Genomic DNA, 19359 nt, shown 5'->3' with positions numbered 1-19359 from the left:
TCTCTTGGAGCTCCAAAACATCAAGACTGTAGACATTTTCAATTTATGAGTAGTGATATTACCCATTTATAGAAAAATGAAGAATAGATAAGAAATCTATGTTTTATCAGCTTGTGTTCTATCTTCACAATGATTTTTAAGTTATTTAGGTACTTTTTCAACCTTCAGGGCTATAGAGGGATTTGTAGTAATTTTTATGAGATGCTCTGACCATGATCTCTGTACTGTTTTCTGCAATATAAGCAACCATCAGAGGGATGTTTTACAATAGCTCTTGTTGCTTTCTGATTAATGCAGCCCTGTTTTTATTCTTCCAGTGCCCCAGGGTCCTATACCAGAGCGACAGCTGCCTCTCCCTCTCCTCTTAGCTGTGGTGTCTGTGATTGTGGTGCTTGGAATGATCCTCACTTGTGGCAGCCTGTCTATCAGTAAGATACACTTACTTCTTATCACCCTTTGACCTGGCTTTTTCCAGCTAAATTAGACAAAAGGAGACCACCTGGACACGTGTCAGTGCTTTCAATACTTGGAGCCAAAGAGTTGTGGTCTCCCAAGTGGATTGGAGGAACAGGGAAAAAGAAATGATAGGAAATATCACCACCCACAGTTAGGCACAAGCATAGTCCGAAAGGGCAAGGACTGCTCTTCCCCAGTATTTGCCAGATAATAAAAGTTAGGGAAGCCTTCTTAGCAGGTGTTTCTGTAGCAGCCACTGTAATAGCAGATGAAATCACAATCTGTAATTAAATATATAATTCATTCAAGGAGATGGTTTGCTTTTTGGGACTTGATGTCAGCAAGATGTCTTGTGGAGCACTCTCGCTCAGCCAATGCACAAAGCAGCATAGGAAATCCGAGCTGTTCCCAGGTGATTAGGTGTTTGCAGGAATAACACTGTTTACATATCCAGTACTAAATCACTGAAGACTGTGAAGAAGAGCGTGATACAGCAAGCCAGAGATGTTTCTGGACCATTTATAATTATGGGACTGGTGCGTTCTGTTCTGTGTGGCCAGCATTATCTCTTCTGTCTGGTTATAGATCTGGTTTGTGCATTTTTATTCAACTCTCCATCCGCAGTTTATCACCTGAAGAAGCAGCAGCTGGAAGGATCCAGAGCACGACTGCAGAGCCCAGAATATAAACTGAGCAAAATTCGCACATCTGTCATCATGACCGATTACAACCCCAACTACTGCTTTGCAGGGAAGGCTGCCACTCTGAGCGAGCTGAAGGAGATCCCACGGAAGAACATCTCTCTGCTTCGGTGAGAAAACAAGGCCCACCTCTTTGGCTAACTGCAAAGCACCCAGTCCAAGTCAGCCAAAATACAACAGATGTGATGCTAGCTACGTTCTCTAAGATAATTAGATTCCATAAAGTTCTCAAGCAGAAGTGTAAGATCGTGAGTCTCCTGTTCCATGTTCCCACACATAGGTATCTCACCTCTACTGTGATTGTGCTGTTATTGCTCTTGCTTCCTGGCAGTAGCTCCCTACCAAATCTATAGCAGGGTGTCTATTTCAGAATTTCCTATCACAAGGAAATTTCCTGTCACTTGTTAGGCTGCTCTTCATCATCCAGATGATACTGATAAAAGTTATATAAACTTTAGAAGGAACAATTTGATCATTCTTATGTCTTATACAATCTCCTGAAGACATCAGTCTGCAGCCACCTTATTCCATCGCTCTCAATTTTTCTTGTCTTTCTTTTGCCGTATGTGGTGATATACCCTAGGATTGAGCAGGCCTACTTTTTTGTTCAGAACCATCAAGGATCTAACCTCCCTTTTTTAGTGATAGTGACAGAAAGTACTGATAAGCTACTTTCAGAAGCTTTGACATGAAATCAAAACTCTCTTTCTGATTTGTATTGGACTGAATGAATAGAAGAGCTTGGCCAGCTCTGGATCCAAGGACATAAAACATCTGTTCCCCCTCTTCTTTTCTTGCAGGGCACTAGGACATGGTGCATTTGGTGAGGTTTATGAGGGAACTGTGGTAGGCATTGCAGGGGACCCCAACCCTCTACAAGTGGCTATCAAGGTCAGTACCCACAAATTTCTTCTACAGCAATAATTACCCACAAGAGCCATGTTATCTTATAATTATTCCAGCTGGAAATGCACGTGTATCACATGTATAATGGCATATGCTCCTGAGTGATTCAGGCTTGGACACATTGCTGCATCCAGGTATTATCAGTTTTGATTTGAGTGTTTTCTCACAAGTTTTTCCACATGATGTATTAAAAAAAATCTGTGTTGTTTCTCAATTACTTCCCTTTATACTGAGAGTAGTGCTTTTCTACTGTATGTGACGTTTTCTGGTAGTCTTTTGATATTGCACAGTGTTAAGGATGCTGTTGTGAATATATATTGCAATTTCACAATAATTTCTCTGTCATTAATGGCAAGGAAAATAGGCTGGTTTTCTCTGAAATTGCTGCTGTTGCATCAGGATTTGTCAATTACTCAGCCCTGAAGTTAAGGATGCTCATATTCTGCTTCAGTTATTTTATAAGCTTGTGACTCAGAGAAACAAATCTGCTTCTCTGAGTTCTGGTCAAGAACATAGCCTTCATTAATTAAAAAAAGTTCTACTGTTATTCATCCTGTCTTTCATGTCATGAACTTCTCTGTGCCACTGTACAAATGTGGGTGAAAACCCAGGACACTAATTAGCAGTTGGAACTGTACAACTCAGTTTCACTATCCAGAATGGAAGAAGCACCAGAGCACAGTGGCAAGCAGAAGGAGAGCAGCATGTCATTCATTTGTGGTAATCCAGTTCATCTGTATCAGCAGAAGATGTCCAAATCTGCTGGCAGGAAAGGAAGCTACAGGGGCATGTGACACAAATATTTAAATCAAGCGGCTGTGCGTGTCATATGACATGCAAGCATGTGCTACAATGTGGACACAAAGAAAGGGGAGAATAAATAACAATTGTCATTCAAAAAACCTTTCTAGGTCTGAATGTCCCCATCTAATATTTTTCTTGACGTGCACCTGAAGATATTTTTGTTCCAGAATTGTGCATGGAGTTCAATTCACACACACACACAAAAAAAATTTGAAGTAGGTCGCTGTTTCCTATCCTGACTTTAACTAACAGTTGGGTCACATGCAGTGCAATAAACTGGGCACTGAAAGGACGAGCCCCTGCTCTTATGTTCTTGAGGTGATTTACATGTTACATGCTCATTCTTTTTTTTCCTTTTTTCTCTGGTGGTCACACAAATATTCTCAATTCTGTGATGGGATGGCCCTCACTGCCTTTATTTCTCAACAGACCCTGCCAGAAGTCTGCTCTGAGCAGGATGAGATGGATTTCCTGATGGAAGCATTGATTATCAGGTATAGTTTAAGGGGCTTTTTAATGATAGTGGGCAGGGAGAAAAAGAGTAATGCAGGTTATCATAGAATCATTTATTCCCTTGCCTGTGTTCAGAAAATAAGTTCAGTCTTATTTTTCACCAGATGGCATTTTAGTAGCATATGAGGTACTACTCGTTTATCTCAAACAAGATAACTGAGGTTCTTTTGTTGCCTGTTTCTGGTGCTTTAACACCAGTAGGCAACTTGGCTGCACACAGCAGAGGGATGGAGAAGAGAATCAGAAGGACAAGAAAGCTCATGGTTGAGATAAAAACAGTTTAATAGGTAAAGCAAAACCTGTGTGAGCAAACCAAGAAGCATTGAAGAATTCATTCCCTACTTCCCGTGAGCAGGCATGCATTCAGCCATCCCAGGAAAGCAGGACTCCATCATGCACAGCAACTTCTTGGGAAGGCAAATGCCAAACTCTGATTGACCCTTTCCCCTCCTCCTCCTTTCCCCAGCTTTTATAGCTGAGCATGACACTATACAGTATGGCTCTCTGGATGTCCCTTTGGTCAGTTGGAGCCAGCTGTCCTGGCTGTGTCCTCTCACAACCTCTCGTCCTCACAGCCTTGTCGCTGCGGGGGAGGTGTGTGTGTGTGTGTGTGTGTGTGTGTGTGTGTGTGTGTGTGTGTGTGTGTAAAACCTTAATGCTGTGTAAGCACTGCTCAGCAGTAGCTAAAATATCAATCTGTTATCAACACTGTTTTGATCACAAATACAAAACATAGCACCATATGAGCTACTGTGAGGAAAATTAACTCTATCCCACCCAAAAATCATTACAGTTTAACAAAAACTTTGCTTGATTGGTTCTGCTGATCCTGTTCAAAGGAGTAAGAAGGTACAACATTTTTGTACAAACATGTTCTGCATTTGATTTGATGTCTTTGCAAGCTTGACAGAACCTCTATAACGTCCTATGTGCATGACCCTCTGACAGTGAATTATAAGATCTATAAAATCTTCTTGGAAAAGATAACAGACAGCCATTCCTATTACCACCTGTACTTTAGGTATTCCAGCCTTAGAATTTACTTTATTAACAGAAATCCATAATCTGAAAACAATAGTAGGATCATGGATGACTTTTAAATAGTAGCACAGTCAAGGTTAATTGTAAGTACTTGGAATTTATATATTTTGAATTTGTGCAATGTGAAGTTCCTCTTTTCATTGTCTGGCCCAGCTCATACTTAGGTGCTGGTATTTCTGCTATTAAATCATGAATCTCATGACATAGTGCCACTCCCTACAGTCTGCAAGAAATTTGGTAGCTGAACAGGAGGTAACATTGATGTGTTTTTTTTAAAGAGCAATTTTAATCAATTAAGGAGTGCCTTGATTCACTTAGTAGCAAGACTTTTTATCTTCCCCAACTTCCTTTCTATTTTTAGTTCCTTTATTATCCAGGTAATCATTATCTAAGGGAAGATACTGCTGTCTAATGACTGAGTCTTACTGTGCTTCGTGACAAGCTCAGCTTCCTTTTATAAAAAGCAGAATCACATAAGCAGCTGCTGCAGTAGGTATTAGTGGTTTAGTCTCCCTCTGGCAGACTAAACATTGAACTGAGTCCCCCAAACTAGACAGCACTATGTCTAAAATAACCAGTGCTAAATTAAAATTCCTTCCAGCCAGGACTTTGTATCACAAATGCCAATGAAATTTTCATGCTTAACTTTCTTATCCCTCTCATGTCACTCTCGTCTTTCAGTCAGTGTGTCCATGAAATTCTGTCTTCGCAGACAGAAGACTCTGCTTTGCTTTCAGCTTTTCATACCTTCTTTTGAAGGCTTTTCATGGGCAAAGCCAGGCATAACCCTGCTCTTGGGGCTGTCATAACCAGAGAGGCATTTTGATATGGCTGAAGATGTTTCGATAACCGCATCAGGACCTGCTTCAGTCCAGATTATCAAATCTCAAGGCAGAATGAGAATGGATGGATGTTGGCCAGGTACTAATGCTGTGTTTCTCTTCCATGTGCTGTTTGACCTTGGCTTTCAGTAAGTTCAATCACCAAAATATTGTACAGTGCATTGGTGTCAGCCTACAGACACTGCCTCGCTTCATTCTGCTGGAGCTCATGGCTGGAGGAGACATGAAGAGCTTCCTTCGACAGAACCGACCCAGGATGGTGAGAGAGCTTCCCTCTGAGGCTTGTGGTTGATTTTAGTATGACTGCTTTTATGTTTTTATCAACTGGACAAAAGCACTGAAGCCAAGCTAGGCTGTGTGTGTGTCCCAGCTCCCACAGACTTCTGGATACCAGTGTCTGTTTGCTTGATGCAAGCAGGTGTCAGTGAGACAAAATCAAAGCATGGCAAGAAACTCCAGTAACTTAGGAGTCAAAATCCTGTCCTGCCATTCTAGACTTCTCTGTCAATTTGACTATAAATAATTGGTCTTCCTTTTTTCAATACCTGCTTTGTTTTCTGTGTACTGTGATGGCACATGAGGAGATAAAGTTATAATCAGAATTCATAGCACTAAGTCCTCAGCAGGTGTGCATCGGCACCATATAGAGAGGTACAAATTTATACCAGTTGAAGAGCTGAGCCTAATTTATTTGATATATCTCAGACTCTGATTAGCAGTGTAGTAATTTCTCTTCACCCTTCCTGAAAGCAATAAAGAAGTTCCTAGAGAAAAACTGACAAAAATTTCCCTATGGAGAACTATGTAAAGGGGGTGAAAATAAGCAGGGCTCCTGGAAGTAGTTTTCTTTATTGGTCTTAGGGAAGTGCACATGGTGAAGGGTTAGTATCAGTCCTGGAGTCCTGTAGTAAAGCATCCCTTTTTTGCATACTGCTCCTGAGCATAATCACTGTTCTTCTACCAGGTACAGACAAGCTGATGAATGCTGATGTTGGTGTAAAGATGTGCACTTGTGCATTTTTACTTTCTCTCTCTCTCTCTCTCTCCTGTTCATGCACTAATTTCTGTTCATAATTTATTGACTCACTCTTTAAATTAGGTGCTTTTTTATTCTCTTCTGTCTCACCTTTTAAACCTGCTTGTCTTTTGATTTCATGTAACACAGTAGGGAATAGTTCTCTCCCACCCCCTTTAACAGGCTATTCACACCAGGCCATAAATCTCTTGCCAGATTGCACTCATGTGCAGTGCTCAAGGGAGGTGAAATCTCCTGAAAATTTTTGGGATTAAACAAGAATTTACTCATTTTCTAATTCTTTGCTTTGATCTACTTTATGTTCCTCTTTGCTCCTGACTCATTTAACCCTTCCCCCATTCTGTATGTATGTCTCTCTCTTCTTCTGTCCTTCTCTGACTATACCCTGCCTGAATAGATATTCTTCTCCTTCACTATCCTTCCCTTACCATTTTATGTCCTTTTCCAGAATCAGCCATCCACACTAACAATGCAGGACCTGCTGAACATAGCTAGGGATATTGCCTGCGGCTGTAAATATCTGGAAGAGAATCATTTCATCCACAGGTGAGGAGAAACAGTCTCTTCTAATGTGTCTCAAAGCCCATCAGGCTCATACACTTTCTATTTGCAGTGGATTAGACAGGACTTATTTCTGCAGGGGAGACAGATTATTTCCTCTACCAATACAGGCTTGTGCTCAGATGACCAGGTGGTTGTCCCTGGGGATTTTTAGGAGTTAGGCACCGCACTGCTCTTCGCAGTCCTGGAGGGAGGGCAGGCAATGTTCTGTTCCAAGTGAGAGGGCTTAGGTACTAATTTTCAGGTGCCTGCAATGTAAAGACAGTTGCGATTAGCCCTGTCGTCCACTAGATGGTAGTGTCACTCTGTGCTGCCTGACAAACAATAAGTTATTTATTTCTTTTCTCATCTCCCTATCTTGACTTAAAGGCTTTCCCTATCCCACCAGCACAGGACAGTCCATAATATTGGAGCCAAAGACTAGAGAAGGGTAGAGCAAGGATGACAGGAGATAAAAACACATCTCAGGCTTCCTTCTCAGCGCAGTGTCTGACCTGCTTGCATGGTCTCAGGATGCCCATATTTGTTTCTTCAAATTCCTTTTTGCTCATTTGTTGAGCAAAAATGTTGATATAACATGCTTCAAGTAAGACATTATTATAGAAGGGATAAAGGTCATATGTACCCTTTTAAAAATTTTAAAAATTTTTGGTTTAGAATAGTTTCAGCTCATAATGTTCCTAGGCATAGTGGGCAGCTGGATTCCTTACTGTGAAGTGCATGCTGTGTTCAGTGCTTGTGTGTAAAGGAGAGAGAGAGCCCTTGCACACCAGAGGGTCATACAGGCTCTAACTAAACCAAGGTGGAGCTGTGCAGGCAGGAAACCGACTCACCCACATGTGCAGCACGTGTGAGGCTGCACAGAGATGGGAAACAGTGGGCAGGGGCTGGAGAAATCCAGGGAAACAAAGGCAAACAGCCGTTGGAGCAAAAAGCCAGGAGGTTGAGATATGGGAATATGTTATATGGCTTTATGATTAGAATATCTGAAACAGTTTTATGCTGTTTATATTGCAACAATAAGGAAGTTCTGGTGGAAAAGGGTTAGAGATTTCTGTCATTAAAAAAGAGCAGTAAGAATGTGCAACAGGTTGTGGCTCTTAATAACTACATGAGAGGATCAGTATTGTAATTGGAAACCTCTGAGTTAATCACTACAGCATTATATTTTACAATCCTTACTGCAATAGTAGCAGGAGCGTGTGACTTTAAAAAAAACCAGAACTCTGGGTCAATCTTTGCACTGTTAGATCTCTAATATAAGTGACCTGGGAATGGATTCATTTTGTCTTAGCCAACAATTCAATAAATCTGAACACAAGGAATTTCCCTCAGGTTTTTTATTAATATTTGTTAGTGATGTCAGCATTGCTTAGAGTGGTTGGGAAACAAAGAAGGCTTTCATTCCAGATGTTAGGAATCCTAGGGGTAAAACATTGTAGTGGGGTTGTAGAGAGGCTTCTATAGGGCAGGAATTGTCATCTAGGAGTCACAGGTGATAATAGAAGAGAAAGTTGAACCTGACTTCCAAATCCTCAGAGACTTTTCGAGGTTGGCAGTGGAAATAAACATGTGAGTTGTTCAAGGAGCTTATTTTTCTTGGCAGTCAACAGGACCCCCACAGTCCTAGGATTCTAATGACTTTCTTTTCAGAATGCATGTTTAAAATTAACAGAAATATTTTAGCCTTGGCCACAAAGGTATCACTTCCATTTCTCACAAGCTAAACTTGCACCCAGCTAACAGCTGCTTCCATATGGAGCTTTGATTCCATGGGAGACATCCAAAAGTAACAAAGCAACAGAGTACCAAATCTGGTTCTACATGACTTTTCAAGCAGTTTACTAAGACTGTCCAACAGCATCACATCTGTAACTGAAGAGGATACTGCTGATATGTCCCTCAAAAAAAAAAAAAAAATTAGAGAAAGAAAGAAATCTGTCATAATGTGGTTGAAGCAAAAGAGGTTAGGTCTGTTCCTCTTCTGATACAGATGCTGTTTTCTGTCTTAGTGAAAAAAGGTGTGAATGGGGAAAGCTTGGCAGATGCTGGGTAGAAGATACAATTCAAATACAGTTTAAGAATTGTGGTTAACAAAAATGATAATGTAACTGGAATTCTTTTGTATTTTAACAGGGCTTTTCACATTTATTTAAAGATCACTCAAGTAAGATTTGCAGGACTGGGTCTAATACTTTTTCTTTATTCCTTTAACTAAAGAGTTTAGAATTAGGTTTTGTTTTTTTTTTTAAAGAGATATAGCTGCAAGGAATTGCCTTTTGACCTGTACTGGAGCAGGACGAATAGCCAAAATTGGTGACTTTGGAATGGCCAGGGATATTTACAGGTAAGTGAAGGGCAATTTCAGTTCTGTGAGTAACTCAGTAATCTGTATAATTTTGACAGGTTTGAATTGTTTCATGATATATGAAGCAGTGGACTCATCCATTAGGGGTCTGAATTTGATGAGCAGTTAACTAACTTGTGTTAACAGACTGTAAATTAACAGATCTACACTTATGAACAAATCCACTTCAACTATGGTCCCAGGAAACTACAAACATTTGCAGACACTAAACCAAGCATAGGCAAATTGATTACCTATTTGATCATAAATAATCTTAAATTGAAATTAAAATTAAAAACCCCCAGCAAACATAATTATCACTTGATGATGTCAAGAAGGCTTGCTGCACCCTGTGCAAAGCATTGGCAAGTTTGATGTCTTTAGCTGTGCAAAAGAACATCCTTGGTTTCCATCTCAGTTGCAAAGAGGATATAAAATCCTGCTTCAATGCACTATTTGTGTTGATGACTTTTCCATTTTCTGACTTGGCCCCCACTGTTACTTGCAATCCCCAGCTGCTGTTACTGTGGTGATAAGATCTTTTCTGTATCAAAGCCCTTTCAGGCTGTGTGACGTTCTCTGTGTATTTCATCTTTCCCAGAGCAAGTTACTACCGCAAGGGAGGAAGAGCCATGCTTCCTGTCAAGTGGATGCCACCAGAAGCTTTTCTAGAGGGCATTTTCACCTCCAAGACTGATACCTGGTAATAAACGTATTTTAATTACTTCTTCTACCTACTGAAAAGCATCAAGAAATGTACTGGTCAAGAAAAAAAAAAGTGTGCCCAACAGTAACCTTAAAAAAGTCAGAATTGCCCAGAAAAATACAAGAAGTCTTCCCATGCATTCAGTAGAAGTATGGCTAAAGAATCTAGAAGAAGATTTAAATGTCAAATGTAAATAGAGGTAATAAAAATATGCTATTCATAAAAGGAGAATATCACAAAAAGCCAATCAAGAAGTAAAAGGCAATAGCAGATTAGATTCTTAGAAAGTCTCAGTTAAAAATCGAGACAAATATCATCAAATATGTCCCTCAGCCTTCAGAAGCTTCCAGTTTCCATCAGTGACAGGGTCTGTTTATATCCCTTGTAAATTACTCTCTCTGTACCACCCAGGATCACTTTCTTGTGTATTTTTTTCTTGTTGCACATAAAATGACAGCAGGTTTAATCAGAAGTCCTTGCTGGTTGCTGAGGAAAAAATATTTATATACTGATTTCTCATACAACTTGAGCTTTCTTTAAAATTAGCACCCCCTCAACAGTAGCACATTCATGCACAGGTGCTGGGGTATGGAAGCTTTCCAGTTGCTCAAGAACACTTCTTTCTCTGTACAGCAGATCCTTCAATATGCTGTACTGAGGCATTCCCTCAAATGCCACACTGACCCAGTTTCCTGAAGTTGTTAGCGATGCCGGAAGACAAGGATTGCTTATCAGCGCCTAACTGTGAGCAGCCAGCACTAAATATTTTGAAGGAAAGTGCCACAGTTCCTGTGATAGGCTATTATAAGTAGCGTGCATATACTGGAAATTACTTTGACCTTTGTAGCAAAAAGTGACTGAAAATTCTGACTCTGCTGATGTCCTGGCAGAATTCTCTTGACTTCCTTGTGTCTAAGTCATACATAATTCCTAGTGGCACTGACTATCTGACCTGTGGATGTAAAAAAAGCACAACCATATCAGAAATGCTGCTGCCTTTCAGTTTCACTGGATGTCTCTCCCTTGATTTTATACTTGAGCATCTTGTTCTGAAACATTGATTCAAATATTAAGGAAAAATTTGAAGATCCCTGTCTGACCATTTAGGAGCCACTCCAGAAATCACACTTGCACCACTTGACCTGGGTAGAGGCCCCTTCACAGCTACACCCTCCACACTCACAATCAGACCAGGTTTCCTTGCATGCTTGGCCCCAGGTTTCCCATTGCAGGGCCTCAGAGGTCGGGATACTTAATTTAATCAAGATGCAATAACAAAAGAACGACTTGAGCTCCTTCCTCTGAGGAGGGGCCCCAAACAAAGGAAGCCCTGGGCTTTTATACGCTCACAATCTAAATGTGCCAAAGTCTGGAGTCATTGGCTCCTGCTGTGTCTCTGAGTGTCCAGTCACCTGGCGATGCCACAGGTCCTCGTCCCTCGTTTTGCAGAGGGTCGGTTTCAGGTCACAGCTTCTTGCCTTGGGCTTCTGCCAGCCAGAGTTCAACCTGCAGCCAAGTTACCAGCACCAAATGTATTCCTCAAAACAAACATCTCAAGTTTTCCCTAGTAAGGCAAGAAACGTCCATGCCAGATCTAACAGTTCTTTTTAGTTTGACCATCCACAGCCAAGGGCGCTTTGGCATTTCTTGCTCTACTACTAATGAATGCAGCAGAAAGAACACCTTCAGAGTTACTAAATATTTTGAAACCTCTGCAAAACTTGTTTTGGAGCTTGAGCAAAGGTTTTGATTGATTGGGGTGTCTTCTTATGTAAACATTGACTCATAATCACACTAATTGCTTATTACTGTCTTTGGACTGCAGCTTTGAAAGGTCATTGCTGTGGTGTTGCCTACGCAGCTGCAAGCTAGGTTTGTGGAGCACAAATGGAACCTGATTGGTATTGTTGGCTGGTTTCTGACACAGGTCCTTTGGAGTGCTGCTTTGGGAGATTTTCTCTCTAGGCTACATGCCCTACCCTTGCAAAACCAATCAGGAAGTGCTGGAATTTGTCACCAGTGGAGGAAGAATGGATCCACCAAAAAACTGTCCGGGGCCAGTGTAAGTATTTCCTTACTCTCACAAGCCAAGGTGTAATACGTGTCAAAAATGTGGACAAAGACACTTCTACTCAGGGAATGGTGATTGCCCCCTGTGTTAGGTGGGTATTGCTAAATATGTCTTGAGGTACTGCCTCTTGTATACAGCTTAGAGCACTACAGGATTTGCTTTAAATAGCAGCTCCCCAGTCAGACAGGATCCAGGGAAATAGAAATTACAGATCCACTTTTGCACTCCTCCTTTGAGCCATGTACCAAGTGTGGTCCCTGGACCACTGATCACTTCACACCGAAACACTTTATACAAAATAATCTTGATCAATTTTTTTTTTTTTTTTAACTTTAAGGTACCGGATCATGACACAGTGCTGGCAGCACAGTCCAGAGTATCGGCCAAACTTCTCTACCATCCTGGAAAGGATCAAGTATTGCACCCAGGTACTTTGGTATCCAGGTGGATGATAATCCATTGAATGCATTATCAACTATCTAAAGGCATTAGCTTTAGTCCCTAAAGCAAGTGAAGGGTACTGGCAGACTAATATAATTACACTACTAGTGTGGTGGTACTGTTGGCTCTTTTCCAGTGTCCACCCTCACTCTTCCATCTTCCACCCAGCCATAATGAGCATACACTGTGCAAATGGGTGCTTTTAGCTCTCAGCTTGTTCAATTGCAAATGTCCTTAATTTTGTGATGGAAAGGTATTTAGATCTCTCTCAAGGTCCATATTCTGACCTTGCCTAATGTTGCTCAAAAGCCACAGCTGAATAGTCATGCAGTGGAGAGGGGGAATGAAATGGCACAGTGAGTTCATCATCCAGTAGCATTGAACAGCTACAGGTCTGGATCCAACCTCTCAAAAGAAAAATTTTATACTACAGATCCCCAGCTTAGTCACTGATTTTGATGAAGCATAGCCTTTTCTGAAAGGAGGCATATAAGTCTTAACAGCATGTGATGTCCAGATGGAATATAGCACCTTGCGTGATGTGCAGGAGTATTGCTTAAACCTGTGACAGTCACCCTGAAGGTGTATCAGACTCTTGTCTCGCTTTTGCAGGACCCTGATGTGATCAACACTGAACTGCCCATGGAATGTAGCCCTGCATCAGAGGATGAAGGGAGTATGGTCATGCGCCCAAACATTTCCAGTGGGATAGTGCCACTGCTGGTAAGCCCTTCTCTCACCCCTCAGACAACACCTAAGACACTGGAATCCCACCCTGCTGGGCACAAACTTGTGCCATGTCCACAAGAGCTACTGGTGGAGAACCTGAGCAACCGGACTGTCCGAGGGCCCAGCCTGCCATGCCTCAGTGATTTCAACAGTGGGTCATGGTTCCAGCAGGCCTCAAACCAGAAGCTGGAGCTCAGCAACCCATCTGTTCACAGACTTAAAAACAAAACAAAAAATCTTTGGAACCCAACATATGGATCATGGGTACTAGAGAATATCTGTCACTTCAGCCCCAGCTCCAAGCTCCAAGTAAATCCAGAGAGGGAAGATTCAGGCTTTGATGGGAATTGCAGTTCTCCTAGCTCTCGGGCATCTCCAGCATCTCCAAGTCAAAGTAACTGCCCTCACCTGGACATCAGTGGGATTGAACTGGTGAAACTGCAGACTTTTCCCTGTGGCAATGTAAATTATGCTTATGATGACCTGTGCTATAGTGTCGAGCACCAGCCATCAGCCTTGGCAGAGGTCAGAGCAGCTGTGCTAAGGAGCTCCAGTCTGCACAGAGATGATAAGCCTTTTTGTAAAAAAGAGAAAACATCAAGAGAGAGAGACTCTGGTCTGTCTTTGTCAGATGACCTGAGTGTTACTCCAGTATAGTAGAAATGTTTCTTCCAAAGATCAGGGAATCTGTGTGTCCGGAAGGACTGCTTCCTGTTTCACTAACTTCCTCCATTTTAGTTCCATCAGATGGGTGAAGTTTCAACATCAGCAATGTTCTGCTTCCTCTGTCTACCTGCTGGATCCCACCTGCTGGATCCCACATCGTTAAAGACACTTGCATTTCTATCTCTGTCCTTCAAATGTGTCCCACTGAACCAGCTGAGAAGTGGAGAACAATGGCATTGTTTGTCTGATTCAGAATACGGTTCCTAAGGAAAAAACTCCTTTTCAATGTGCTCAGGTGAAAAGAAATGGACCTACCATCTAGCTGCAGTATTTGGATGGAAATAATGACCAACACAGGTTGTGCTTCTTTCTGAACCAAGAATCTAAAAATGTGCGCTGTGCCAGCAGCAACCAACTTGCAAAGGCTGCTACATTCTTTTTACAGAGAGAGCTTTTTACAGTCCTGGTGAATTACTCATGCTTATGCACTATAAGGGAAGTTAAAAAAAATAGCAGCCACATTTGCATCTGTTTTATTAGTAGACCTTGTGGAAGCTGTTGCTCAAATTGGAAGCAGTAGGAAGAATGAAAAAAAAAAAAATAGGCTCCTTTGAGCATGTGCTTTGTAAACAAGCAATGAAGAGGACAACATTTACCATTAAAAAAGCAGTAGCTGGTGGAGCTGATAATATTCCTTTGAGTAATGAAGAAAATGTGCTTCTTGCCTCATGGTGTTGCTTTCCTCACAGCTCCTGGCATTGAAGGTGCAGGTGGTTTTTCAAGGAAGGGTGAGCTGCATGGTGTGATGAGAAATGGACTGTCTTTATCTTTTAATGGACTTTACTTAAAATGAACTTCACTTTTGAAAGTACTTTGATATTCAGCATTAGTTCTCTATGCTGTGCTGGTAACAACTTAGCTGAGGTTCTTGGGTAACTATCTAGCATTTGATATGATGGGGTTCTTGGTTTTAAAACTCTGAGGTAGAAAGTACTGCAAAGGAAAGGAATTGTGAAGAGAAATCTAATGCAAACCCCACTTAGGGCGTTCTTTCTGCAGGAAAGAATAGCTCAACCATTTGCGAAAGCTAAAGCCATGACTTGGCTTCACACAGCTAAGCAGGTGGTAATTGTTCCTTGCCTTGCAAGTGCAGACTTGCTTATAAAGGTAGTCATTTGTTTCCAAGACAGCTCATTTCTAAGGCTTTCTTCAGTTGTTTAGCATCTAAATTCATGTTTATGGATTAAAGCCGCAAAATAAGGAGACTGAAAAGGCAAATAATTTGGATTAAGTCTGAATAGTCCTGGAAGCATTCTGTTCTTGTACCACTCCTGAATGTCACACCTACAATGTGACCTACAGTGGCAAATTACATGCTGTCTTTGTGTGTAATCAAGTTGTGTAGTTGTAGACTTCTCCAGTTCCTTTCTAGGGCAAGAGGTTCTCTGGTGTATGCTTTATGCTTAGTGATCAGCTGTACAGTCTGAAGGTGCAGGCTAGCAGGTGATGGCTTGCTTTGACCACTGACTTCCTGTCCTTTACATCAGTCAGGGTGGACACTACTGAACTGTGGTAAAGAAAATCACAGAGCGAAGAGTCAATCCATCCTCAGTGAAAGGCATCTTCAGCACAGGTTTATGCTTTATTGGTCCGACTTTCTATCTGTTCCACGCTTTGTATAGTTTTAGGCCTCTGACTTTAGAATGGACAGTTTTATACAATGTCAATTCAGAGCATACAAATATCTTGAGAGCAGCTGTTGAGGATGGGAGCAGACTCAATTCAGTGGTACCCAGCAACAGGACAAGGGACAACAGGCACAAACTGAAACATAGGACATTCTACCTGAGTATGAGAAAAAACACTTGTTTACTTTGAGGGTGGGAGAGCACTGAAACAGGTAGCCCAGAGAGGCTGTGTAGTCTCCTGCTCTGGAGACACCCAAAACCCACCCAGACACGATCCTGTGCAACCTGCTGCAGGAGAACCTACTTGAGCAGGGAGGTTGGACTAGATGATCTTTGGAGGTCCCTTTTCACACCAATCCTTCTATGATTTCCAGACATAAAGGGTGATGATGGTCACCTTTCAGCAAAGACCCATATGGTGTGGAAATAATTCTAAATCCGTGGTGTTGTAAACTGACAGATCTTCAGAAGAGAGGGGTCCTTCTGTGTGGGGCAAATTTCAGTAGAAGTGTGGGGACTCATGGGTGTAGTGACCAAGGGAGATGAATGACCTTGCCTAATGCCCTTCTCATTTCACCTTTGCTTTAGCTCTCTAGCTTCTCTCACATTTAATTCCATGTCCTTCTTCTCATTTCACCTTTGCTTTAGCTCTCTAGCTTCTCTCACATTTAATTCATTGCCTGTCCTGTCTTACATTCAGGAGTTGCTACAGCCCAGTTAGATGAGGCAGAAGAGCCCATTTAGCAGGACACTTTCTCATTCTTTTCTCTTGCAAAGGCTAACATTTTTGGTCGTATTTCAAACTGGCCACCTCTGGACCATGCTAGTCAAAAATAAATGCATTTACTTTTAACTAATTTGAATTTCTGCAGTTTGTCCTTACCTTTCAGATTGTATTGATTTTATGATTCATACATTAGTAGATTTTTCCCCCCAGAAGATGACCTATCAAACTTTCCAGTAGTTGTGACTTGGTGCCATAACTTAGCCCCTTCCCCCCTGAGTATGAGATAAGGCCACAGCAGAGGGCAGTGATGCTGGCTCAGCTGCAGTGGACGTGGTGCCAGCGCACTCTTCAGCCCTTGTCTGTCCTGGGCAGAGCACTGGTCATGGCCATGCTTTTGCAGACCCATTATGACTCTGCCTTCAGTTCTCCTTAGCCATTAGCAGGGGCTGGAAACTGATGGCAATAGGAGTGAAGTACTGGCTTGTTCAGAAACCATGGGAAACTAACTATATTACCTTCTCTTCCCAGAAACTTTTAATGAAGTAGCAGATAGAAGACAGTTCTTCATATTTTTAAATTACTATAAAATACCCCAAGATTCCAGTGAGAAGCAGGCATGATCTCTACTGTCCAGATAGTTACCCAGCTTGAGCTACCACTGTTTGCCCTGTGAAGTACTTACCTCAACATACATAACTCAGAAATTTAGAAAGGCCAGTAGTGATAAAACCAGGGAAGCTATTGAAAAGTGAAGTGAGAGGAGGGCACAGTTCTATTACCAGTGCCAGGGGCAGTCTTGGCTGCAGCTATGCCTTCATTTTATAAATAAAATGCAAGTCCAGCACATCGGACAAATACCAGATTTTACCGAATAACTGCATCAAGGTACTCATTGACATAGACAAAGCTGCACTGACACTGAACAGACATAAATAACTGCATCAAGGTACTCATTTACAGGGAGCACATAGACAAAGCTGCACTGACACTGAACAGACATCTATCCTGACCAGGATCTTATCCCTAAAATTGATCAAAAGTGGGATGCTGAAGAGCAACTGTAAGAGTAGAGTAAGCATGTATTGATTATTTCTTTCCAAAACAGACTCTGATAGTATAAAACAGCATTTAGCTCAGGGCTGCACTGAGCCAGATGCAGTCTTTTCTAAAAAGACAAGACATGGAGATGCAGGTACCAAATGGGCACTTAAAGAGCTGGGAATTTTAAAAGAATCTGCATTAGCAACCTCAATGCTCTTAACTCTCCCAAATGGAATGATCTTCTGTCAGCATATGCTGTGAATCTTTGACCTGTAACAATCTTTTTTTAGATGCTGTTTAAAAACCCTCACAGATAATGCATTTTTAAATAATTTTCTGGGGGAAATAATTTTATTATCGGTCCTGTTGTGAAATTGAATGCTACATGCTGTACAAACTGTTTTATCTCAAAAGAAAAAATAACAATTGCAGTGATACACACTACAACCTCCAGTCCTTCAATTCTGAGACTGAAACTTACTGTTTGTACAATCAGAGATTTCATAGTGCTCAACTGCTAGCATTGCAAAACATAACTTGCGTGAAACTACTTTTTATTAAGGAGACATTTTTAGTGCATCACCAATGAGTTAAACGTATAGTGTAAAAATTAGATTAATTTGGAAACTGGAAGCCAAAACCCAATTTTGTTTCCTAGAGGAATGACATGACATGGAGATCTGGGATTAATTCAGTCCTATAATCCATGTGAAGTCTTCCATTACTTCCCTACTGCAGAATCAGCCATTTATAGGGTTGTTATAAATTGCTTAATTAGGTGTCTGTCTTTTAACATTGCCAAATTGGTTTTGTAATTGTATGTATATAGTTGGTTTTTTGGACTATGTTTAGCATTAATACTTTATGTTGCTTCACACAACCTCATACTTGCATTTTAAAGAAGGGACTGATTAACAGAAGATGAAACAATAATGGAAATTTCAATTTGTCTTTCTCTGCTTTTTCACATTTGTTGATAGTCCTGCTTCTCATTTCTTTGTAATCCTTGCTCTCCTCAATATAAACGCTTTGCATCTTCATTTTTTCCTTTAAACAAACAGAATGTTTAATTGCACAGATTTAAGGTGCTCCCCCTCATATAAACCCTTTTCCTGAGCTAAGTTCTCAATTAATTTGCCCATGGGCTGGTGTGCACAAAGAAAGCTTTCCAATAGTTATGGGCTTTTGCAAGCGTAACTAACTTGACCTTCAAGACACTCTCCTGACTTTCCTGAAAAAGAAGAAATTGCTGCTGCTGGGAATACCTTTTTCCCCACTGTATTTGCATCTCCACATCTGTGTCAGAAAGCGACCAGACTTCCTTAGACCCTTGAGCTGAGACCCTTGAGCACAGCTGTGCTCTCTCCTCCTGGCTGTCCACCCTTCTCAATCCCATGCACAGGCCTTAGTGATACCATGCCTAACATCTTCCCACCACATCACACAAATGGAAAAGTCACATGAGTAGGTTTTGATTTGTCATCACCTGGGGACCAAGGCAGCGCTTCTGCCAACTTACCTTTCTGGGTGATTATTGTACATAAGTAGATGACAAGCCTGCTTCTATGCAATTTAAAGCTAGACAAGTGTATACTTCTATATTTGCAACACAAAATAAAGAGACACTAATGGTGGATATTTGTTTCCCTCTCTTATAAGTACTCTTTGCACACTCTCTGTGGTAAGAATACACTCTCTCTTGCTGAGAAGTGCTGCCAGTCCTAGAGAGTTGAATGCTTCTTCCCCATGTCCACACAAAACTGCCCAGGGAAACAATTTAGTGCTCCGAGTCCGACAAGTGCCTCTTGGTGCATTTTTTTTTTTAATAAGCTGTAGGCTATTCACTGAGATTTCTGAGAGAGATCTTACCTTGAAGGAAGCTGACAAGCTTTGTGTGAATCAGGTTCAAAAGGTAACACCAACAGGTTTTGGAACCCAGTTCCACCATTTGGCTTCTGGTTTTGCTTTAGGAAGTACCACACGGTAAAGACTAAAAGCAGTGAAACATAACTGGTTTTCTCCCTTTCCTAATGAAATTCTTGAAGAAAAGATATTATTCTCACATGACCAATTCACAGATGTC

The 19359-nt window shown here is 41.3% G+C and overlaps 1 protein-coding gene across 1 annotated transcript in view; it reads left to right on the top strand.

The window, feature by feature from the left end:
• The window catches only part of LTK (leukocyte receptor tyrosine kinase), a 51210-nt gene extending 36092 nt beyond the window's left edge, over positions 1–15118 (top strand). The window contains exons 19-29 of the mRNA XM_041403095.1: positions 318–428; positions 1081–1267; positions 1958–2048; positions 3297–3361; positions 5393–5522; positions 6748–6845; positions 9115–9207; positions 9809–9910; positions 11841–11975; positions 12322–12412; positions 13038–15118. Of these exons, the coding sequence (XP_041259029.1) occupies positions 318–428; positions 1081–1267; positions 1958–2048; positions 3297–3361; positions 5393–5522; positions 6748–6845; positions 9115–9207; positions 9809–9910; positions 11841–11975; positions 12322–12412; positions 13038–13811 (1877 nt within the window). The 3' untranslated portion in view covers positions 13812–15118. The remainder of the gene's footprint in view (positions 1–317; positions 429–1080; positions 1268–1957; positions 2049–3296; positions 3362–5392; positions 5523–6747; positions 6846–9114; positions 9208–9808; positions 9911–11840; positions 11976–12321; positions 12413–13037) is intronic.
• Positions 15119–19359: the final 4241 nt, after the last annotated feature.

Source organism: Onychostruthus taczanowskii, unplaced genomic scaffold, assembly GCF_017590055.1.
Source record: "Onychostruthus taczanowskii isolate IOZ18803 unplaced genomic scaffold, ASM1759005v1 scaffold1, whole genome shotgun sequence".
In the NCBI taxonomy this organism is placed as follows: Eukaryota; Metazoa; Chordata; class Aves; order Passeriformes; family Passeridae; genus Onychostruthus; species Onychostruthus taczanowskii.
The sequence above is the reverse complement of the archived record's forward strand: the minus strand, read 5'-3'. Positions and strand labels throughout refer to the sequence as shown.